This window comes from Ambystoma mexicanum, chromosome 11 (genome assembly GCF_040938575.1).
Source record: "Ambystoma mexicanum isolate Mex_15411 chromosome 11, UKY_AmexF1_1, whole genome shotgun sequence".
Taxonomy (NCBI): domain Eukaryota; kingdom Metazoa; phylum Chordata; class Amphibia; order Caudata; family Ambystomatidae; genus Ambystoma; species Ambystoma mexicanum.
Genome location: NC_090934.1, coordinates 1084672164 through 1084695112, shown reverse-complemented (window position 1 = coordinate 1084695112; position 22949 = coordinate 1084672164). Strand labels below are relative to the sequence as shown.

The 22949-nt window shown below is 45.9% G+C and overlaps 1 protein-coding gene across 1 annotated transcript in view; it reads left to right on the top strand.

The window, feature by feature from the left end:
- Window positions 1–22949, top strand: part of LOC138504127 (proprotein convertase subtilisin/kexin type 5-like) — a 1167632-nt gene that overhangs the window by 46621 nt on the left and 1098062 nt on the right. Inside the window, exon 2 of the mRNA XM_069624346.1 lies at window positions 20921–21124. Within this exon, the coding sequence (XP_069480447.1) occupies window positions 20921–21124 (204 nt within the window). The remainder of the gene's footprint in view (window positions 1–20920; window positions 21125–22949) is intronic.

Sequence of the window (22949 nt, the reverse complement as noted above, 5' to 3'; positions counted from 1 at the left end):
CAGGTAGAATAGTTTAAAAATAGACTCACCTGCCCAGTCGGCCATACTCATGATGTCCACTAAACGGACTCCGACCTGAAAGGCCTTGGATGGCATAGCGCCTCTCACTGAGTGAGCACCAAAGAGATCAGTATCTATTCCTGCCTGTGAGAGCGTCCAGCGTACCCAGCACGCCAGTGTTGGCACGGAAACCACTTTATGCAGCTTGCGAAGTGCTTTGAACAGTTGGCCGTTAGGAGTGGCCATGAGTGGCGCTGTCACCTCCTCGTAGACCTTCAAGCACTTGACAAGGCAGAGCTTAGGCTGTTCTGTAAAGGCAGGGTATGAAATGACTCTAGAATTGCATTTGGTTTGCCTGGATATATGAAACACTATGCCGTCAGGCGAAAAGGACCTGCCTGCTAGGTCGAGCACCCTGACATCAGAGACTCTTCTGCAGAAGACCAAATATAGTAGCGTAGTGATGTTACCGGGAGGAACAGTGCGAGAGAACTCCTTGTTATGAGGCCAGGAAAGAAAAAGATTCGGCACTCTGTTAACGTCCCACAGACTGTTGTAACGGGACGGATGCGGTACCGGTAGGCAGATGTCCTTAAGTAGTCTGCACAGTAGGTGGTGTTGGTTTGCTGGTAGGCCGTCCACGAGATCGTGGCCAGCTGAAATTGCCGAGCGGTAAGCGTTAACCATCCTATCGGCGAGGCCCCGCTCTATTAGTGCGGCCAGAAAGTTAAACATTTTCTCTATAGGTGCTGAAACCGGATGGAGCCCTCGGTCCAAACACCAGCGTGCCCAGGCACCCCAGGAGTTAAAGTACCTCTTGTAGGTAGCGGGGGGGCCCAGCTCTTCTTGATGAGACGGATTGCCTTGAGAGAGATGCCTGGGACCCTCCATCTTGACCTGAAATCCGCCAGGCCTCCAGAATTAATGACTCGCTGAGGAGAAGGGGGTGGCGTTGGCCCGCCGGACCCCCTAGGAGATCTGGAGACTGGGGTAAAAGGATTGGAAAATCAGAGGAAAGTTACAGAAGAACTGGATACCAGGTCTGAGATGTCTAGACCGGGGCTATGAGGACAAGCTCTGCCTGTTCCTGACGGGCCTTCGCCAGGGTCTTGGCTATCATGGTGAAGGGGGGGAAAGGTGTAAAGAACTCCCCCGGTCCACTGCTGCCGGAATGCATCTGTCGTTGTTGCTGCTGGGTACGGTCTCCAGCTGTAACATTCCGAAAGATGGGTGTTGAGGTGGGAGGCACAGAGATACTTGGGCATGGTGCCCCATGCTCGTTGAAGCCGGCAAAAGATCTCTCTGCTGAGTCTCCAATCACTGTAGTCGGTGGGGTGGCGGGAGTGCCAATCTGCGACTACGTTTCTGAGACCTGGAAGACATTCCGCTGTGACGGAAATGTGGTGTTCCAGGCAGAAGTGCCAAAAATCCTTGGCTAGTTCCGCTAGCGGCCTTGACTTGGTGCCACCCAGATGATTGATGTATCTTACTGCAGAAATGTTGTCCATCTTGAGTAAAATACAGCAATTCACTCTGTGTCTGGCGAAAGATCGCACGGCGAAGGAGCCTGCAAGGATTTCCAGGCAATTTATGTGCATACCCTGTTCCTGTGAGGACCAAGTGTTACGCTCACCTGGTCTCGGCGGTGGCGTTGGGGCACGGGTGCAGCCCTCCCAGGAGTTAGATCACCTCCGTCAGGTCTCTTCCCCCTGCTGATAAGCTGTGGGCGGCGACAATTGGTGGCACTGCTAAAAACGTCAGTGCACTGGTCAGTGACTGTTGTTCCTCTGTAACCCTTCAACCCAAGGTGTGATTTCTGTGGGCATGTATCGGCCCATAAGGCTCACCTGTTAATTATTGATGATGAGCTCTCCGTCCTGCTACTTCGGGCAGGGGCGCTTGTTGATGGGATCTAGTTCCTTCACTGATCCCTGGTAAGTAATAGTCCAGTCCAGCTGCAACTATGCTTTCCCCTGGTTGATGGTAAGTGTCTCTCAATGTCTCTTGTCTTTTCCCTTTTCTGTTTTCTGTCTTGGTATCATTGCTCTCATTAGTATTGTTAATTCCTGAATAATGTTTTCTCTTCTGTTTTCTTCCCAATAGGCGGAAATGCGGCCCAAAAGCAGCTGTGGAGGCACGGAGCACGGCCGGGAGGAAAATGGATGAAACCACAATGTCCGACAACAGATGAGTGATGGTTTAAGGAAAAGCGCGAGGTTCGGTGGTATCGCAACCTTAAACTTAAAGGCATGGTCTAGTAAAAATGTTTATTGTCCCTACGGGTCGGCCATGTTTTTTTAAGCCTAAGTGGCTCGATTTTAGAAAACTTTCCTATGGACCTTACCCGAGTTTTCGTCCATTGAACGCACGCGAAAACAAGCACCAGGGAGCTGCCATTTTCTGATAATCCTATCTTTTCCCCGATCGCCCTGGCTGACCTGCTTTTGCGGCACTAAATCAATTCCCCCGCCCCTGAGCCTGTCATCAGCAGACTCGTACCGCCCATTTCCCAACGCCAAAGCACGTCTCGTGTCAACATTCGCTGCGCTTCAGCTAATGACGTGTCGCCATGGAAATGGCAGGACGCCTCTCTCCTCAATAAGTATAAACAGACCGTTTCACAACACACAGCAGCCGATTTTCGATTCCATTCCTCTCTCTGTGTTACTTTGAGTATTCTGTGACTCGTTTCAGTGCTCTGGTCAGCTACCTTCGCCGCTTGTAGCCCGTGCGAACAGATACCAGTACCACCGCTATAAATTATTTTAGTTTGTTTAACACACAATGGCTACAATAATGCCCTACATGTACAAGCCCAAGTATACCGAGGAGGAACTACTGGAAAGGGAAGCACGCGAAAACGATGGGGATTCGGACGGCAGTTGGCAGGACGAATCAACAGATAAAGAGCCTGGGCCTAGTCGAATGGACGGCGTCTCCACCTGGTGCACATGCAATCGGTGCGAGCTAATGCCAACTGAGGACGAGAACTGCTGCTGCCGAGAAAACTCGGGATGCCTGGCCTACATTTCGGAAGGCGAGCCACGACCGCAATGCATCACCGAGATGCCAGACTTCAGGGCAGCCTGCCTCACACGGGTGGTGTTGAGAATAATGATGGTGCTTATGCACGAACTTCGAGCAACTGTTCGTCCTCGTAATCCGAGTAACGAGTAAGTATACTCTGCTTGTCATGCCATTCCTATTTCATGGTCTTCTACTATATCCAAAATTACATCTACATATCATTGTAACGCATGTAAGTCGTTGAATAGTGTGCATTGTCTAGATAGCATTTGTCCGTGTAAAATGCCATTAGTTACAAGAATTGTCATTGACAACAAACGTTTATTAAACTTATCTTGGTAATTTAAAAACAGTTTGTTTCATTCCTTTTCACAGGTGGTACAGGCTGGTGGCCTATCGTTCCTTTACATGGTGGCTTCACGGGAGGCTTGGACACCGCGTTCGAAGATTGATACCCGCCTGTGCCATTCGTGCCATTAGAGAAACGTTCCCGAGTGACAGCGGTCAGTACAGGGGATTTTCTCTCGCTGTGCTGCAACCTGACCTGTATAATCTTTAAAGTCTTTTATTTTTGTGTCATGAAAATAAGATACAAAATAAAACACTACATATATTTTAACAACGGTTGTCTCGATTTTTTTTAAATGAATCAAGTATGTCTCCATTCAAGGATGGACGTCAGACATCTGTGCTCCGAATGGGTGAAGGTCTGGTTGCTGTGAAGCACGGTGGTCACTATCTATCTAAGCTAACATAACATATTCTCGATAATGCATGCACTAAAACACACTTGTTCAAAGTCTTTCAGTAGGTTATGTCTCTATAAAAGTCACACATATATCTATACTAACATTTACCATTGGATTATACAGTCTTGACCACTATAATACACTGGTTGAAGTGTGGGTCTGTGCTCACAAGAATCTCCGGTATGTGGCATTTGTTATTGATAAGCACTGATATACTATCATTGATATAAAGGCGATATACTGTATATTGATAAAAAAGGCGGTTCGCGCCGGTGGATGCGCGCTGGCATGGGGGTCTGTCAGGGGCGCGAAAGGCCAAGGTGCCAAACTACATGTACACTTCAAAAGGTGTCCCACGCCAAGGGGCCATCGGTCACATGGCCTCCTCAGACCCTGTGTCTTTAGCCAGGCCTCCCCTTGAAGCAGGCCGCCCCCCTGCTATCCACATAGAGTGTGTCTCCATTCAGCAGTCTTCCTGTGCCTTATCTGCACGCCCCAGGGCCATCCATCCCACCCCCCTGTATCAAAGGCGGTTTGTGCCGGTGGATGCGCGCTGGCATGGGGGGCTGTGACGGGCGCAAACGGCCAAGGTGCCAAACTACATATACACTTCAAAAGGTGTCCCACGCCCAGGGGCCATTGTTCACATGGTCTCCTCAGACCCCGTGCCTCCAGGCAGGCCTCCGCTGAGGCAGGCCGCCCCCCTGCAATACACATAAGTGTGTCTCCATTCAGCAGTCTTCCTGTGCCTTATCTGCACACCCCAGGCCCATCCATCCCACCCCCCCTCTATCAAAGGCGGTTCACACCCGGGGATGAGCGCTGGCATGGGGGGCTGTCAGGGGCGCGAAAGGCCAAGGTGCCAAACTGCATGTACACTTCAAAAAGTAGACCACGCCAAGGGGCCATTGTTCACATGGTCTCCTCAGACCCTGTGTCTCCAGGCAGGCCTCTGCTGAGGTAGGCCGCCCCCCTGCAATACACATAAGTGTGTCTCCATTCAGCAGTCTTCCTGTGCCTTATCTGCACGCCCCAGGCCCATCCATCCCACCCCCCTCTATCAAAGGCTGTTCATTCCCGGGGATGAGCGCTGGCATGGGGGGCTGTCAGGGGCGCGAAAGGCCAAGGTGCCAAACTGCATGTACACTTCAAAAGGTGTCCCACGCCAAGGGGCCATCGGTCACATGGCCTCCTCAGACCCCGTGTCTCCAGGCAGGCCTCCCCTTCAAGCAGGCAGCCCCCCTAATACCACAACATACATACGTCATTCATTCACAAACACACCCCAGTTTCTAATACTTTACAAACCACTCGATATGTCTCATGAGAACATCTTTGTGCTTTGCAAGTCAACTCCTGAACGTGCTACCTGGGAACCACTGAGATCTATGCTAATCTGCTCGTCGTCGTGCTATCCGTGAACTTCTGTGACCGCTTCGAGCATACCCATCAGTGCGCTACCTGTGGCCATCCACCTATTCTCCCGCAACATACTGCTCTGCTTGCTGAATCCAACTGTTTGTTGGTCAAGGTAAGGCCATGTATCCTGGTCATATTTTGCAGATTTTTAAATTTCTATCTATTTTCGAGTAGAATACACAATAGTGCTATGTTCATTGGTCTCATTGCTATTGACTTGAGTTTCCATTGCTATGCTATCAATAGATCTATTTATTTTCATCTGTGTCTATTGTCATTGAATTGCATCCTTCGGGGGTCCAGTCTATAATGTAAGCATGTTTCCTTCTCGTGCAAGACAGAACATCCAAGGGACGAGTCACATGTTCAGATTTCAGTCACATCAATTATAAATTTCTGCAACTTATGCAAATACTAAGCAGCACATAATGAACTGGTATAGTTCCTGCGACCAAAACAAACCTTGCATTGATCATTGTATGATTCATTTACTTTTGTATCAAATCTTTACTCTTGAAGATTGTATAATAATGTCGATATTTACTTTTCAGATTTATCAACAATGCCTGCCTGTTCGATTAGCGGTTGCCCTTTGAAGACCCATGCGAAATCTGAAGGAACTACAATGCATGTATTCCCGAAAACTGTTGATCGAATAAGAGAATGGGTCAGACATTGCGGATATCCACTGGATGAGCTGGAAAGTAGAGTCCAACAAGTCTTAGAGGACAAGAGGGGTGATCGATACCGCATCTGCAGCCGGCACTTTTCCTTGAACATGTACACAACTTCTTGGGTAACAAAGAAGAATAAACGGCGAATGACACGGAAATTGCGCGAAAACGCTATTCCCACTCTATTCGTCCACATTCCACCACCGGTGAGTCAAGTGTCTGGATTTAGCTTTCGGCCTTGCGGTAGTGTGTAGCCGAAAGGATTAATTGATATTGTAGGTGTTCTATCCCTTGTAATAATTTCGATATTGATATGAGTGTATAGTTTTTTGAATAATGACATTTACCAATATATTCTTTTTCGATTTCATAACCCAAAAACGCAATGTATGTATATGGGGACAGGGAACTGTGCTGTATTGAGCATTTTTCAAGTATTCTGTCGGTTTACATGGCTATTTTTAATATTGGCATTTCATTATCAATCATTAATTGACCTTTACAACTTCTTGACTATCCCTTGAATCTGAAGCAAGAACATTCTACATCCTTGACGTGGTCGCAGTTATCAACCACTTCTAGCGCGTATCAGGTAATCTTACTAGGCTAATCCGCTACATACTTGTTTTATGCATGTCAAGTAATAGTTTTATTCTATCGTGTAATTATTTTACCGAATGTTTGGTTACTGCTTTCCAATTGATATACACCTTAGTTATCGTCCACTGGTGTTTGTTTTCAGTTATAATTAGTGTTATCCATACTAATGCAAGTACTGTGTTTCAGGGAGATGCTGAAGCGTCCGCCACATCTACAACATTTCTAGATGTTTTTCAACATCAGGAGGTATGGATACTGACATCTCCATCGAGCAACATCATCAGAGCTGGAATTCATGTCGTTTGATTGTTCTACGCAATGTTTCATTCGTGGTTAGCCGTTGATATGTACCTGTGCTGTCGACCCCAGGTGTGTGTTATGTTTTCACAATTGTAATCCTCACTAATGCAAGTACTATGTTTCAGGCAGTTGATGGAGCGTCAACCCTTGCACTTGATGCAGAGCCTGACATTCAAGTATACGAATCGGCGCAACAGCTTTCGGAAGTGCGCACTACATTTGCAACATCCATAGATATTCTTCAGCAGCACGAGGTGTGGATAATGACAGCTCCATCATGCGTGATCATATAACGTGATTCCATTTGCTATACTTTCTTCCCTATTAACGCAAGTGCTGTGTTTCAGGGAGACGACGAAGCTTCCACTACAATCACAACATCTCATTTAGGTGATACAGATGTAAAGGAATCGTTGAAATAAGTCGATGTAATGTGATCATATTTGGATTTTCCTTGATTCTTTTGGACAATGCACCATATGCGGTTATCTCTTTATATGTACCTGTGCGTTCGACCCCAAGTGTGTGTTATGTTTCCAATATTGAAAAGCATACTAATGCAAGTACTGTGTTTCAGGGAGACGACAGAGCTTCCACCACAATCACAAAATCTCATTTAGATGATGCAGATGTAAAGGAATCGTTGAAATAAGTCGATGAAATGTGATTATATTTGGATTTTCCTTGATTCTTTTGGACAATGCATCATTTGCGGTTATCTCTTTATATGTACCTGTGCCGTCGACCCCAAGTGTGTGTTGTGTTTCCAATATTGAAAAGCATACGAATGCAAGTACTGTGTTTCAGGGAGATGCGGATGCCTCCTCACCAATACGACCATTCATGGCAGTCCATGCAGAGCAGAGGTATGGATACTGACAGTTCCATCGAAATTGATCATCACTGGTTGAATACTTGTCGTTTGATTGTTGCACACAATGTTTAAATCGTATTTGGCTATTGAGATGTACCTGTGTGTTCGTCCTCACGTGTGTTTTATGCTAACAATATTTTGATACATAGTAATGAAAGTACTATGTTTCAGGGAGACGATGGAGCCTCATTCCGTGCTGCCTATGCGGATACCGAAAATATAGTCGTTGCAGCGCAAGAGGAAGGGAGGACATGCGGAAACGAATCGGAGCTACAGCGTGCAGATGTTGAAGGTCGAGTCAAAAAAGTTGCAAAGAAAAAAAACAAAAAAAGGTTAGTTACAAACAGTTCATAACTTTAAAAAAATGTTTGTGCTGGGGACTATTTTATGTTTTTTTCCAGTCAATTCTACTACACTCCATCTTGTCTTTGAACTGAACATCCCTTTTCCAATCTCTCCTCCAGTTACCCGTGGGTGTCAGAACTATACACATACAGACAGTGAAGAGAATGAGAGATGTGGCTTGCTAGACCGTGTACACTATGGAGGAACTATTAATTGAGGCGAGGCGTGTTCAGGCTCGAGATGCTCATGTCCAAGGGCCAGAACATGAATTAATTGTGTTTGGAGACTACAGCAAAGTTGCATTGGACCATAGCTACAGTGCGACCGCTGCACCACAAGAAGATGTTATTGAATGTATTGAAGATAGCTCTGAAGTAGTTGCAGATCAATTTACACAATCTACACCCGCAAAAAATTTGCCACCAAAAAACCTGTCGACATTGTTGTGTTCTCCCATCAATGTTGAAGTAATAGATGTTGAAATGACAGAGAATGAACCAGCCGCAGCATCCATAGACGCATCAGAACTTGATATCAGCGATATTACTTTCCAATGTGTTGAAATCTCCACAACGTCAAAGGCCGAAACAACGTTGACGCAGGATGACAGTCTAATGAAAGAGAGCAAATACATTGTATTCGACAGTTGTTTGATGGAAATTATAAGTATGCTGAAATGTGTGCATTCCATTAGAGGGAAAGTATGTGGGAAGCCATTGATTAATGTGACCCGTCAAATAAAAGGCAGTAACGGCAAAATAAATGCCCCTGTAGATTAAATCATAGGTTCTCATGGTCTGCACAACCGATGCTGGGGAAACTGCCAGCAGGCAATCTACTGTGTGCAGCTGCATCACTTTTTAGTGGCTCCAGTTTTAGAAAGTTAGAGGCTTTCTTTCAGTTTGTGGGACTCCATTTCATTTCTAAAGCACTGTACTACACATACCAACGTGATTATCTGTTTCTGGCCATTAGTGATGCTTGGAAAATTGAACAATTGTCTCTAGCAAGTACATTCGAAGGCAAACGATTCAGGCTAGCCGGCGATGGACAGTGCGACAGCCCTGGATTTTCTGCCAAGTACTGCACCTACCACTTTCAGGACATGGATAGTAAGAAAATTGTGAGTTCGGTGGTCGTGCAGGTAAAACAATGTACATCCTCAGTGGCCATGGAGAAACTAGGTTTTATAAAATCAGTGGAATATCTACAATCGAGGGGAATGCACATCGACCTCATAGCCACGGATAGACACGTTTGAATTGCCAAGACAATGAGAGAGCAGTTCCCACATATTAAACATCAATTTGACGTATGGCATCTTGCTAAATCAATCAATAAGAAAATCTCGGTTGCAGGGAAAAAAAAGGTTTTGAAAGTATTTTGCAGTGGTCACATTCTATCACCAACCATCTTTGGTGGAGCTCAAAAACTTGTGAGGGGTCAGTGGAAATACTACTTGAAAAATGGCAGTCACTGATGCACCACTGTACCAACGTTCACCGCTGGACAGCAAATGAACATTTCCACCAATGTGAACATGGCCCTTTGTCCCCAGAGGAGGCACGGAAGAAGAAGTGGTTGATTCCATCTTCACCGACACACAAAGCCATTGAGAAGATTGTTTTCGACAAAACTCTTATCAAGGGATTTGAGAGGACTGACAGAATTCTGTCACACAGGAGATTTGGAGGTGTTCCACAATATGTGCCTAAAGTACAGGCCAAAGCGCTTGCATTTTATCTTTCAGGGCATGAAACATCGCACTCTACTAGCCGATTTTGGCCCATAACAGCAATGTCGGACGTGAACAATCTAGGACTAGGGGTAAAGTAAGGATGCCTCGCAACACTAAGGTGTTTTCAAAACGAAGTAAGCAATGGGTGATCAAACCAGTCTATGATGAAATGCAGTTCGACTTTGTGAAAGGCCTTATTGTTGCTGTGTTAGAGAAGCACAGATATGGAATTTTTGACGTTTCTGTGCAGAGCAGTGATCCATTGCCACCGAACATTGCGACTGTGCCATGCCCACCTGAAGCACAGCTGATTGTGAAGTACAAATCCCGGTTTAAATAATTGCAATACGATTGTCTTTTTGTAAATAAATGTTATTGTACAGTGTACCTGTAAACCTAACCCCTACCTTCACCATCATTGGTGGCGAACAAGCTGGGTGTCATCTTTGAATTCTCTCTATTCACCTCACATATGTGTATGTATATATTTTTCTCATGTCTCATCTCATGTAAATGTAAATGCTGCGCACTGTTAACGGAGGGGAGGCTTGCGTATTGCAAATAATAAAACAAACAAACAATAAATCTCACTTTTAACTCAACTCCTTTGGTACTTTATACTTTCCCTGACCTTCCGCCAAAAATTAAATGTCTCAATTTGGGCTGCAAAGCTCGCAGACAACGGGGACAAAATTGGGGCACTTAGAACGCGCCAGCCAAGCGGGCCGTGGCATTTGGGAGAGAAGCCAGTTCGCATTTGCACATTGAGGCGCACTACATAGACGGATTCTAAACTTCAAGTTCTCACAGATGCCTATACTACGTGATGTTGCAAATAAAGAATGCGAAGGACAGCGCCCAGATGAGGCCCACAAGTCGCACTGGAAGTATGTGGGTCTATTGTTTTTTGACCTTGAGACAGGGACCATGCCGAAAGAACTACATTTGAAGTGCGCAATAACGTAAGAGACGATAAGGCAGAAAATTCAGAAACTAGACCGAGTTTCAGTTTTAGGTCAGTATACGAAAAATCATTGTCAAGGGCACGGTCCGTTTTACAGACTGCATTACGAAGAGACACAATGGAAATTTCAAATATAATGTAAGTAAATCTTTACACGCTTTTATACCGGAATGAAGATTTAATGAATGGATGCATGAATAAATGAATGAATGAAGAGCTAGGAAAAGCAAGTAAAACTGTTCGTAGTGGGCACATGGGCATGCAGGTCCACTGGTCTCACCGATCTCAGTCCTTGGCGCAGCCACTTTTCCCTGCACTACGGGACTGTCTCTGTATCCTTCAGCCCCTTCTCCCGGCATTTACCTTGCACTTGCTACCAGCTGGCCCTATTATTTAATTTGTATTCAACTAACCATGTACAGCCCTTCCCCATGCGCGATCAGAAAGACACCTGGCCTAGTAGGATCGTTGTCTGTCTGCCCTTGTTCCCCACCTGCCTCGTCACGCCTAGAAACACTTGAGTATAGGCGCGTTACAAATGCCATATCATATATCATATCATTCCTCACGCATGTAGACTGTCGTTTATCATTGTGTGTTGGCCTCGATTTATCTCGTTACTTTTCGCATTGATTTTAGAGACGAACATACTCCATTGAACTATCCTTGCAAGCAAATAGTTTCTGATCGGCCGTAATAAATAAAATGAGTAATATTAATGAAGTTCGGCTAGCGAGACTAATTATCATTTTTTTGTTTTCATAACAGGTATTTGATCCCTTTCTGCCACTGCCATCTGTTTGAGACACCGGCGGATGGATTCTTGAGCAGACACCTGCAGCTTCGTGTCAACAACTGGAGCACGATCACCATATTATGGGACGCCAAGGGCCCACATGCCCTTACGCTGTACTAGTGGCTAGAAGCAACATATCAACCTTTAGGCTGGACTAGTGCCTAGTTGATGGAACAGCCTTGTGGTTCACCGTGCTTCCAAAGTGATTCTTTTTACGAAAATGAACACCCTGTGTACCATAAAGGAACAGCGTGTGACTCAAGATGAAACGGAACAGTTATTGCGGATACAGATAAAAGAAAAAAAATGGCTTCCGGAGTTCATATGTCAATTGCTGAATATTCTCTAAACATTTAATGTCAAATAAATGTACTTTAAAATGAAACAGCAACACGGTACATTTGGTAAAGTACAGTTTCATATTCCGAATTGTGGCGCGCTGTGTTGTGAGTTGACCTGTGTTGGTTTCCGGGTTCTGTGTGGAATCGCGCAGAAGACGACTGGGCGCGTTTGCCTACGCAGCACAGTAACGTCACGGGGAGAGGCGGGGAATATGAATGTTTTGATAATGTCAGGCACAGGGGCGGGGGAAAAGCAGGTCAGCCAGGGCGATCGGGGAAAAGATAGGATTATCAGAAAATGGCGGCTCCCTGGTGCTTGTTTTCGCGTGCGTTCAATGGACGAAAACTCGGGTAAGGTCCATAGGAAAGTTTTCTAAAATCGAGCCACTTAGGCTTAAAAAAACATGGCCGACACATAGAGACAATAGAAATTTTTACTAGACCATGCCTTTAATGTCTGTTAAGTGTCTAACCGTGCCTTTTGTTTGTACTTGCAGGTGCTGTGGTCGTGGGTGGAGCGCGTCGTGGTGCAGTGTCAAGATGAAGGTTTCAGTGTCCCGGGAGATCTGACAATGAGCTGTGGTACCAAGGTGAAGATATCAGCGTTCGGAAGGTTTGAAGGTGAGCTGCGGTGCCAAGATGAAGATGTCAGCGTTCCGGAAGATTTGAAGACGCGCACAGGTGAGCGCAGGTTCCTCAGATGGTAAGTATGGAGACAGGTAACAGGATTTCCAAGGGTAAGTTTAACCCCAGGTGGCGGTGAGCGTTACGCTGCGTCGGAGTGCAGAATAACGTGAAGCGTCTGCCTCGGGGATTGGAGCCGCTTATATAGCTGTGATCGTGGGCACGCCCACTAGACCAGGCTTGCCTACCACACCCTGCCACTCCCAGAGAGTCAGCACGTGCAAGGCAACCCAATAGCAGCAGCCCCACCAAAGAGTACACGTGGGGCAGCTGTAGTAATGAAAGGTCCCTATACTTGGCACCCAAAATGAGGTCCCATGTTCATAATAAAAGTATTCTTGACCCAAATACATGTTCCTGCTTATTGTTTTTCATGAGCCTGGCGCCAAAGGCGCCAGGACTGTGTCCATCTAGGCCCCCTGTGTAAGTGGCCCTGTAATGTTTGTGTCCTTGGCCCGATGGCCATTACACCAAGTTCCCCCTGTGGTCACTGCGCCGCATCTTGCTCCCCAGCCACAGCGGCTGGCGTCCGACTCCATTTTTATGTCCGGGTGTATCTGAAAGATTGCCCTGCCATTCCAGGCCTCCATATGCGTGAGCCACTAGATGAGCTCCATCCTTGCCTGTGGCGATAGACGTTGAGAGTAGGAAAGGCTGCGTCTGAGATTTTGGCCTTTCAGCCTCTGTAGTTCCCGGTAAGGAAGGGGGCCGGGAAATATTGCCTGTATGGATGAGGACAACAGGTCTATTATCCTCGCTAACTCTCAGAGGGAGATGACATTCCTCTGTAGAAGCCTGCGAATTTCCCGACGCGTGACGTGTATCTTGGCGGTAAGCAGGCAGAGTTGCAAGGTTTGCGTGTCCACAATGAATCCCGGGAATTCTAGTTTCCCGGAGGGGCTGAGCACCGATTCCTCACAATTGATGAGGAAACCAAGGTTGTGCAAAAGATCTATGGCGAGACGGGCCTGTTGCACCAGAGCCTGGGATTGAGCCATGAAAATGATGTCATCCAGGTATATTATCAGTTCGACACCTTTTTCTCTGAAATGAGCTACGGCCGGCTGTAGGAGTTTGGTAAATGCCCAGGGGGCCGAAGAGCGCCCGAAGGGCAAGTTCGTACATTCCCAGTCCTGACCCTGCCAAGTAAACCTGAGGTAACTTGCGTGCGCCTGATGAATGGGCACTGCCAGATAGGCGCCCTTGACGTCTAGGTGATCAGCCAGTCGCCTGGCCTCAGGAATGTCTCTGAGCATGTGAATGCCCTCCATTATTAAATGACGGTATATTATGAAGTCATTCAAAGCCTTGATATTTATCACTGGACGCACTTTCTGTTTTCTGCGAACCAGAAATATGGGGCTGAAAAAACCACCCGGACTCGAGCACAGGCATATGGCCCGCTTCTGGTGGAGCTGAAGTACCTCGCTGTCTAGCGCTGCTGCATCTACCTCAGACATATTTATTTGTGCTGGACGATGAGCTTGGAAAGGTTGAGCAAAGAGCTTTAGGCACAAACCTCTCACTGCGTTCTGAATCCAGGCATCCCCTGATAAGGAGTCCGAAGCTTGCGGAAAGAGAGCTGTTCTCCCGCCTATGGGTGACTGTGGTGCTGGCGCTGTTATGGCTGCACTGACCTGTTGCCTGTTAGGCAGGGTATCTGGCTGCTCCCCTCCAGCCGCGTCCTCTTCCTCAACCCCTGATGGGAAGAAGGTTTCTGAACGATCTTGCCAGGGATTGTGGTGGTCTCTTGTTAGGGTCTCCTGTCAATAGTATTGGCCGGAGGAGTGACCCCTGCCTCGTCCGGCCCGGTAAAACATTTTGGATGCAAATACTCTTTCCAAAGCGGTGAAAGTACCCGCAAACCTCGCCATTTCTTTAACGAAGGGATCACCAAATAAGATCCCCGGAGCTGCTGGACTAGACTCGGTGTCTGCCAGTTCTCCTGATTTAGGATCAATTTTCAGGAGTATGCTCTTTCTGCGTTCCGTAGAAATGGCACAGTTGGCATTTCCTAACATGCAGAGTGCCCTTTGGGACCAACCTGCCAGATTAGCAGGGTCAATTGGATTGCCTGTGTCCATGGCCTCTTCGGCCAGATCCATAATTTTTGCCAGGGGCCCAGTGATGTCAAGGACCTTGTCCTGACAAGAACGCCAGGCACGGTCGATACCTTTCCTTGGATCCTTAACGTTCTTCCCTCGGAAGGTGATCATTTTAGTGTCTAAGAGGTTAAAACCACCTTTCCCCGAATATCTGGCCGAGGACACTCAGAGCGGAGCTTGGCGCTGACTTCTTTCTCCAGGGGCCTCCGCAGTTTGGCCTTGATATAGTCAGTTGCTCTTGATGACCGTTCCCAGTCTGTAGACCTGGGGTGTATTAAATCCTCCGGAGTGAACATGGCCTAAAGAGCGGGATGCTTCACGGATGTCTGCTTGGGAATTGGGACTGCCATATTCCCAGAGGTAGAAGGTCTAGAGCCTACAGTGTGTTCGTCCTCCTCTGAGGATAGGGGGGGTCTGGTCATCATACTGGCACTCCCCTTGGATATAGTCGTCATCAGCGCCCTGCTGTTATTCCTCCGGGCTCAAGGGTCTGCCACCTGCATCGTCTTCCTCGGGGTGAGAGGGGATGGTATTGGAAGGGATCTCCTTCCTAGTAAGAGAGGATTTTTTTAAGCCTGGAGAAGGTGTCCGAAATGGCAGTAGTGGCTTGCTCAGGCTTGCTCGGGGGGTGGGGGGGTACAAGAGTCCTTACTCTTGCGAGCCGGTGTACATCCCCCTTCTGACAGGTGCTTTCTCTTCTGGGTTCTCTTCTTTCCCAGCAGAGGCGCTGTTTGTAAATGTTCCTCCATGCTGTCCAAACGGTGCTGTAAGGGTAACAGCATTTCATAGACCGCTTTCTTCATAGTGGTTTCCACAGAGGATACTAAGACCCTCTTGAAATTATCTGCCATAGCCACATCGTTGAACTCATGAGCCGCCGCCGCCGCCTCCTCTCACCAAGCTTGAGCAGCCTAAGGGGAGTATTGACCATCAATTATAATAGTAAAGTTTGTTTTGTTTTAGTGGGTGATTAGACTGCATTCTCTCCATCCCGTTATTAAGAGCTAAAGGAGTAATCCTTCTTTTCACTTCCTTGTTTTCTTTTTAAAATTTTTTTTTAATGGAAGATAATCCGATGAAAAACACAGAGAATGCTGTAAGACTTGTAATGCTTCTCTCTCCGGCGCTCATGATCGTAACATCCGCTGGAAAACAACGGAAACACGCAGCTCGAGCCCCGGAGTAGAAGAAAGCACCAAGAGGAAGCACCTCTTGTGTGCTCGCATGTAACGGTGCCTGAAGTAATACGCTTCGCGTGGCCTCCGCCTCTCTCACGGAACGTTATAGAGGAAGGGAGGCGCGGCGAGCATCCCAAAGGAAAACTGACAGCTGCGGCCAATTTCGGAGCAAAGCTCTGCAACAAGAAAGGATCTCCGATGCCGGCCTGTAAACAGGAGCTGGTGTCGGAACGGGCAATAAAATAAAATAACGTGCTCACACAAGTAAAAGAAAATAAACACGGGCTACGCGAACTGCGTAACTCAATATAAACATGTCAGGTAAACAGTCGCAATGCTAACCGCGTTAGGGATAATAACAAACAAAGCATTATATCTTAGAATATATATGTGTGCATTTAAATCAATATAACAGAAAAAGATATGAGGTAATGAAATGAACTTCTCTCTTGCTGTGAGCAGTAAAGAAAGAGGGGGAGATGCACTATTGGTTCCTATTTGGAGGGATTTACCTACTGTTATTGGAGGACTTCTGTCACATGTTTAGTGACCTTTCATGAACTTGGACCTAGCTTGCTGGGAAATGGAGTTTCTTATTTTCAGTGACTGTTCACTGTGGACTGGAAATTATATAATGTAATTTTCTTCAGTTTAATGTTGTTATTGTATGTTTTTCTGTACCCTGACTATGTGTAGATGTCGTCATCTGTTTTTTTTGGGTGCATCAAAACTTGCTGCTGAGCTCTTTCTATGGAAGTGAATAAAAAGAGAAGCATAATGTGAGCCTCTGGTCTCGACATAGAATTGGCTGGCAATGTACCTTATGGGCGGCATAACATTAGAGATTTGTATTGGTTTACTACTTACTAACTAACCTTGTACAACTGACAGGTCATGAAGACATGAGCCAGACAGGAGTAGGGGAGAGAGGTCCAGACTGCTTTCTTTTAAATTAAAGAAGATGCCATCCCTCATTTATAGGCCATAAGCCAGGGTGATATCTTTGTATTTGGCCTTGTGTGGCGTCTTATGTCTGAGGATACCTGTAAGGAGTAAGGCAGGTGTCTTATCTGTGTTTGTTGCTAATGAATAGACAGTGTTTTTCAATTATGAGTCAAGTGTGATGGGACAGTGTTTGGAATTATTTCACCCTTTATTTATTTGAAATGTAGCTAATATTGATCCAAGTATTTTTTCCTCTTGCCCCGGGGGACACTCTTCAGTTATTTTGACTTAAAGTTGTCCTGCACATGGTTTACAAAGGCTGTTTTCTTCTCTTAATTGAGCTGGGAGTAGCCTCCTTACGTACTGGGAATTGCTATCTCATGCTTTCACTGCAAGGTTCGGACCCACCCTTAATTTGCAATAACCTTGGCTTTGGTTGGCAGCACCTGCCTGTGCTTGGCATGGATCTGTATTTCTTTGGTTTTAGCATTTTCTGTTCTTGTGAAGCCTTGAGGCCTTTTGTTTAGTTGGAAGCATGTTGCTGCTTCCATTTTGGAAAAGATAGCTGGCCATTACTATTGCATTTCTATGTTGGTGAGCTATATTCGCGTGTCATTCATGTTGCATTCAGCTTATAGAATGCTTATGTTAGTATTCCTCATGTATAAATGCATATATTACCTAATGTTCATGCTCTTCATGTTGAGTGCACATTTGCTTCATGTCTAATTCACACGCATGTATTGTCACAACGTTAGTTTGGTTACTCATGTCATCTTCAGCTTAGATCATGTCCATCTTCTGCTGTGCCTGCCTGGGATAAGGGTGGTACAGTTGTCTTAGTAATGTTTCCCACCTGTGCGGAATTGAGCTGAGGGAGGGGCAGGAGCTATGGATGACATATCCATCTGCCTCTCAACAGACCCATGCCCTCTTACAGAGAGCAAGGAAAGGGTATTCAAAGCTGATTGAGACAGAGGGCCTCATTACCAGTTTGAAGATAGCCATGGTGCTATTAGCGCCATGGCTGCCTCAAAAATCGTGTCCGGGTCCGGATTCCTTGAATGAGGAATTACCGGGTCATTTCAACCTTGGAGGACCTGGTAATTCCTCATTCAAAAAACCAATACCCATTCCCATTTGAGCCCCCAAAGGGACCCGCAAAGGACGTCTGGTCTGACCAGATGTTCTGAGTGGGTCCCGCAAGGTAACCTCGTAATAGGGCGGAATGGTTTACTGGCACCGGCACCATTACCGGTGCCGGTAAACACCTTCCGCCAACCTCACAATGAGGCCAATAGTCTCAGAATCATACCAAGGAAATGACTGAGGGGAGATGAAAAATGTTATGCAGGAATGTCACTGAATTGTGGGGGGGAAGAGCTAGGCAGATCAAAATATTGAATAGAATTATTTTGGGACCCAAAGGAAATGCACATGACTGGGGGATGTGTGAATCGAGTGCATGTTGGAATTGTTAACACGGAGAAGGCACACTAGAACATATGTTATGAGAACCTTCTGGAATGTGGTGGGTATGCAAAAGAGGGTGCTGGTGACTGAGCTGGGGTATAATTTTGAGACTTTGATCTTGGGTCTTCCAGAATGTCTTCCCCTTTCTGTTCCACAAAAGAACAGGCTGTTCAGAGCTACAATGACAGCAAAGAAGATGATGCTAAGCAGCTGAAACAATGACAGCCCGCCCTCTCCGGAGCAGTTGGTAGATTAACTATGTAGAACGTCTCTGATTTAAAAAAAAAAGAAAAGAAAGAAAAAGTGCGGTTGAAACCACAAAGAAGAAGTTGACTGCATGGGAAAAAACGTGGCAGCTACTTGGACTGACTGTGTGGGATTGACTTCCATCACTAATGCTTTCCAGGGTGGTTTCTATGCTGGAGGGAGGGTTGGGGTCACCAATGACTTTTCAATTTCTGTTTATTAATCATAATTGGATTGTATCGCAAATGATAACATGTCAATTAAAAAAACGAAATGCACAAAACATTTTTAAAAAAAAAGAAAACATGCTGCAAAGGTTGGCAGTGCTGACGTTCAGATTGAACCTACAATAAAACCAACATTGTTGGAACCTTAAGTCACGCTCACAAATAAGTCGAAGCAATATCAGCATGTCTTTCTTTACAACACATACCAACATGTACAGCAAACATACAATATATTAGAAAAACACATTGCAATTTAAACAAGTCTTAATACACACATTATATACCATGAAAGCATAAATATACAGACCAAAGAATAGCTAACATTCAAATGCCACGTACTAACAAGCTCACACAACAGAAATATACAAACGGAACCCAACACTCTGCTAACACATTGACAGCAATATTAAAGTTGTTTGTGAGTTACGTTTCCAACAATGTTGATTTTATTTTTATGTTTAGTGTTTAATAATAGGTTAAATATTTACAGTTGCATTCCCAGTATTTTGTAGTTAATATTCGTGTGTGTGTGTGTGCGTGTGCGTGTGCGTGTGTGTGTGCGTGTGCGTGTGCGTGTGTGTGTGTGTGTGTGTGTGTGTGTGTATATGATGTTATGGTATACGTGGTCCAGAACCCAGACAGATTGGTGTGCGGGGTCTCAGAATGGAACAGTTGCCTTATGCAGTATAACAAAATAGGTTCAAGGTTGTTGTAACAGCACCTGCTCTTTAGCAGGATCTCGCCAATAATTGGTGAGAGGAGGATTGACAGGTAAAAATGAGTCGGGAGTAGTTTTGCTTTTTCTCCATGGACATTAGTACATGCCACTAGATTATCAAAATGGCTGCCATGCATTGTGTCGAACCAGAAGAAGGAATCTGATTCAAGGATGACATTTCAAGAGTGTTAATTAAACTAAAAACAAAATGCCTGTCTATCCCTACTGTCATAGAGATTGTCCCTATATCTGTCCAATTGTCCTTTGGATCCCTTTCTGGAAATGATTTTCAGTTCATACAAAAATAGTCCTGAAGTGTTCTCAGCTCTCCCGTTAGCTCTTCAGATAGACTAGTCTCATTAATCAAATGTCCCAAATTTGTTACATGGATTAATGGTTCCTTTTCCGCTACCTTGTCCACATTCTCTCTGGTTCTGTATCTTCAACAGGTTGATTGAACCCCGCAGGTTCCTTTCTCCTTATGATTGTTCCAATGTAACTTATTTCTTGAGGACTCTCCAGGACCCTCTGGTTTTTAGGTTTTCTAAAACTTACTGGCTGTATGTGATTCTTGCCAAGATTCAATACTCTGGCTTCTAGGCCTCCCGTAACGCTCTGTGTCCGTTTCTTTCTCTGTATTTGTTTCCACTTGCCTCCCGCAACCCTGGTACCTTGTATGCCTTTGGGTGTGCCCCAGCACGATGACGTCCTAGCAGAGGTGTTGCAGTTCGCCTTCTCCGACATGTACGCTTTAGCTTCTCTTCTTCTGCTCGATTCGGCAGTCTGCGTGGTCCTCTTGTTCCAAGTGGAGGATTCGTCCCTCCAGCCTGTCCTTGTCTCAGCATAGTTTCCCGGGTCCCAGATCAACCACGGCTGCAGCGTGGTCATGCCACCAGGTACGGCGGTCTTTCCGTCCCGGTCTCGTACTTTGCTGTATCAGTGCCGGCCTTTCAGTGGCTCTACCTTCTCTCTGCATCTTAGTTCGCTATACGCTGGCTCTGTGGTATAACGTGGCAGAGGCTTGCCTCTGCGTAGGATTCTTCCTCCTCCATTCAAGGTTCATCATCCCTTTTTATTCCCACCACCCTGCTTCATTGGGGTGCATTACTTTTCGTCAGTTGCTGAGTCCAAGTAAATGCCAGTATTACCTTGAGCCAATGATATAAAAGCAATGTCAGTATTTGTTGGCTGCAAAAACAGAAGTAACATCAATATGTTCTGTTCCCATATATGCGGGCCGAGTGTTCTCCATAGGGAGTTCCTTGTAGGAATGGGAGTCCTTGTCCCCTAGAGGGGAGTCGCTCACAGTGAGGTCCCGCTTTCACTAACCCCGGGGAGTGTTTTGCTTAGCAAGCTCACCTCCCTAGCCTCAAAGGGTGTGGTCTCCACCACCCCCAAGGAGAAGGGACGATTTGGCAAAATTCATCTCAGTGCATATGAAAAGTTGTTTGAAAGCTGCGAATTGTTAAAGTGTCCTTTCTACATTTGTATCTTACGCATATATTTTTTTCTCTCAGGTCAAGATGGCATAGAACGCTTCCTGTACCGCAATCGATGCCGGCTGCACTGCCCGAGAGGCTTTTACCAGGATCAAGACAGCTATGTTTGTGAACAATGCATGCCCAATTGTGAACTGTGCACCAGTGTTGAGAGCTGCCAGACCTGCAAAGAGAATTATAAAGTGCAAAATGGCGCCTGTTACTTCACTGAATGCTTAGAAGGTAATGTATATGTACAGTACATATTTTCTAGAACACGTTTTCACAATCAGAAGATTATCACCCAGCGATTGCTTTAAGATTAGAGGATATCTAGACCTCATGCTATATACTTTTGAGTGTTGCACTGAAGACTATTGTTTGACTGCATTTCCGGGGGAAAAAGGTCTTGCTCCGTATTTAGCTTCATTAATATGAAGTGGAGCTTGACTCTTTCTGAAAACCAGAGGTAAATGCCCTTGTATCTTTCATTTGCCAAAACTGTTTGATGCAGACCAATTGTGTTCCATTACATATTGGCCGTTTCCTAGAGGACCAGCCAATTTAATGAATTAAACTTCGCAAATAGAATAAATCCAGCCTTAATTTTCATATAAAACCTTATGCAGAAAGAATGCTTTGAGCAACTAGTGAAAGTGTATAGGGTTGGTGCAAATACCTGCCCTGAATTGCTTGAGAGAATGAGGATTCAGTGTTCTCCCATTCTGAGGGTATGGCCAGCATTCTAAGCGAAGAGAACCTTTTGTGCATATAAAAAATAGTTAATGCATCTCATTGAACAGTTTTAAGAGAAGTTTATCTTAGGGGCTATTGCAGTGGAGTAACTTTGCTGAACATGTTGGGGGGGGGGGGGGCATGACATCTGAAGAAAAGGTGCCCTAGCCAAATGAATGGGGACAAAATGGTGTTCCGTGAAAGTTTGGGGGTGGGGGGACAAACATCCCTGTCCCCCCCCTAAAATTACGCCCATGGGCTATTGGACTACAGATGAGCCTTAAAAAAACATAAACCTATATAGAGGAAGCACCAGGGCTGCCACCACCTTTTGCAGAGAGCAGGTGCTGTGGGTGCAGCTGCAGAGCAAGCTTTTCTCGCACATGCGCATCAAGACGGCATCCATCCCTAGGAATGGGTAAATGGCTAGGTGCGGTAGTGCCAGATTGCTCTCACAAATCTTGCTCTCACAAATCGAGCAGCTAAAGCATAGGCACATGCATTGGAGACAGTCCAAGCACCAGGACAGCACACACAGTTGCAGCGCAAACCTTTAAATGTGTCACACACAGCACACGTCAGCTTGTCGGGGCAAGCACCTCTCGCACGGACACACAGGTCTGTGCCAGTGTGGCAGCACATGCAAGCTTTCATTGGCCAGCAACATATGGCTAACGCACACCGACCGAACAAGTACATCCTGATACACAGAAAGTCCAGCTTCTTTTGAATGGGACAACAAAAAAGCACAGCGTCACTGGCACAGAAAACAGAAAATCATGAGACGCGGTAATGCCGGTTCTCTCTCATTGAGGTGGTCAGCATGGACCAAAGCTTTGAAGTCTCCTTCACATACATTAGAATGGATTACCTTTGTGCTACAGCAACGCAAGATCCTGTCACATAAAATAGATCTACATAAGGTGCATACGTGCAATTTCCCTTCACGTTCACCATGGGCTGGATCAGCGTAGGCTCCACTTACACAGAATATGCCAGCAGTGAATACTACCCTCACATTGAGTATGACACAATGGCCTGCACCATTTCTTCTTCAATCTTCACTTAAACATAGACCCACTCGGCATGTGCTGCAACAGTGCAAGTTTCTATTGCTTAGAATATTTCAGCATGAGCCTCGGCAATGCAGGCTTCCCACACATGCAACGGGTACTGCATGAGCTACCCAACATGGACAATGGCAAGCCTGCCAGGGGGTGGACCCTAAAAAAGAAAACAGACATTCCAATACTCGCCCTGGACTTTGCAGCGGCATGGCCCCTGACGTGAACTGGAACACTACCCAATACGGGCCACCGTTTCCCGGCATGAC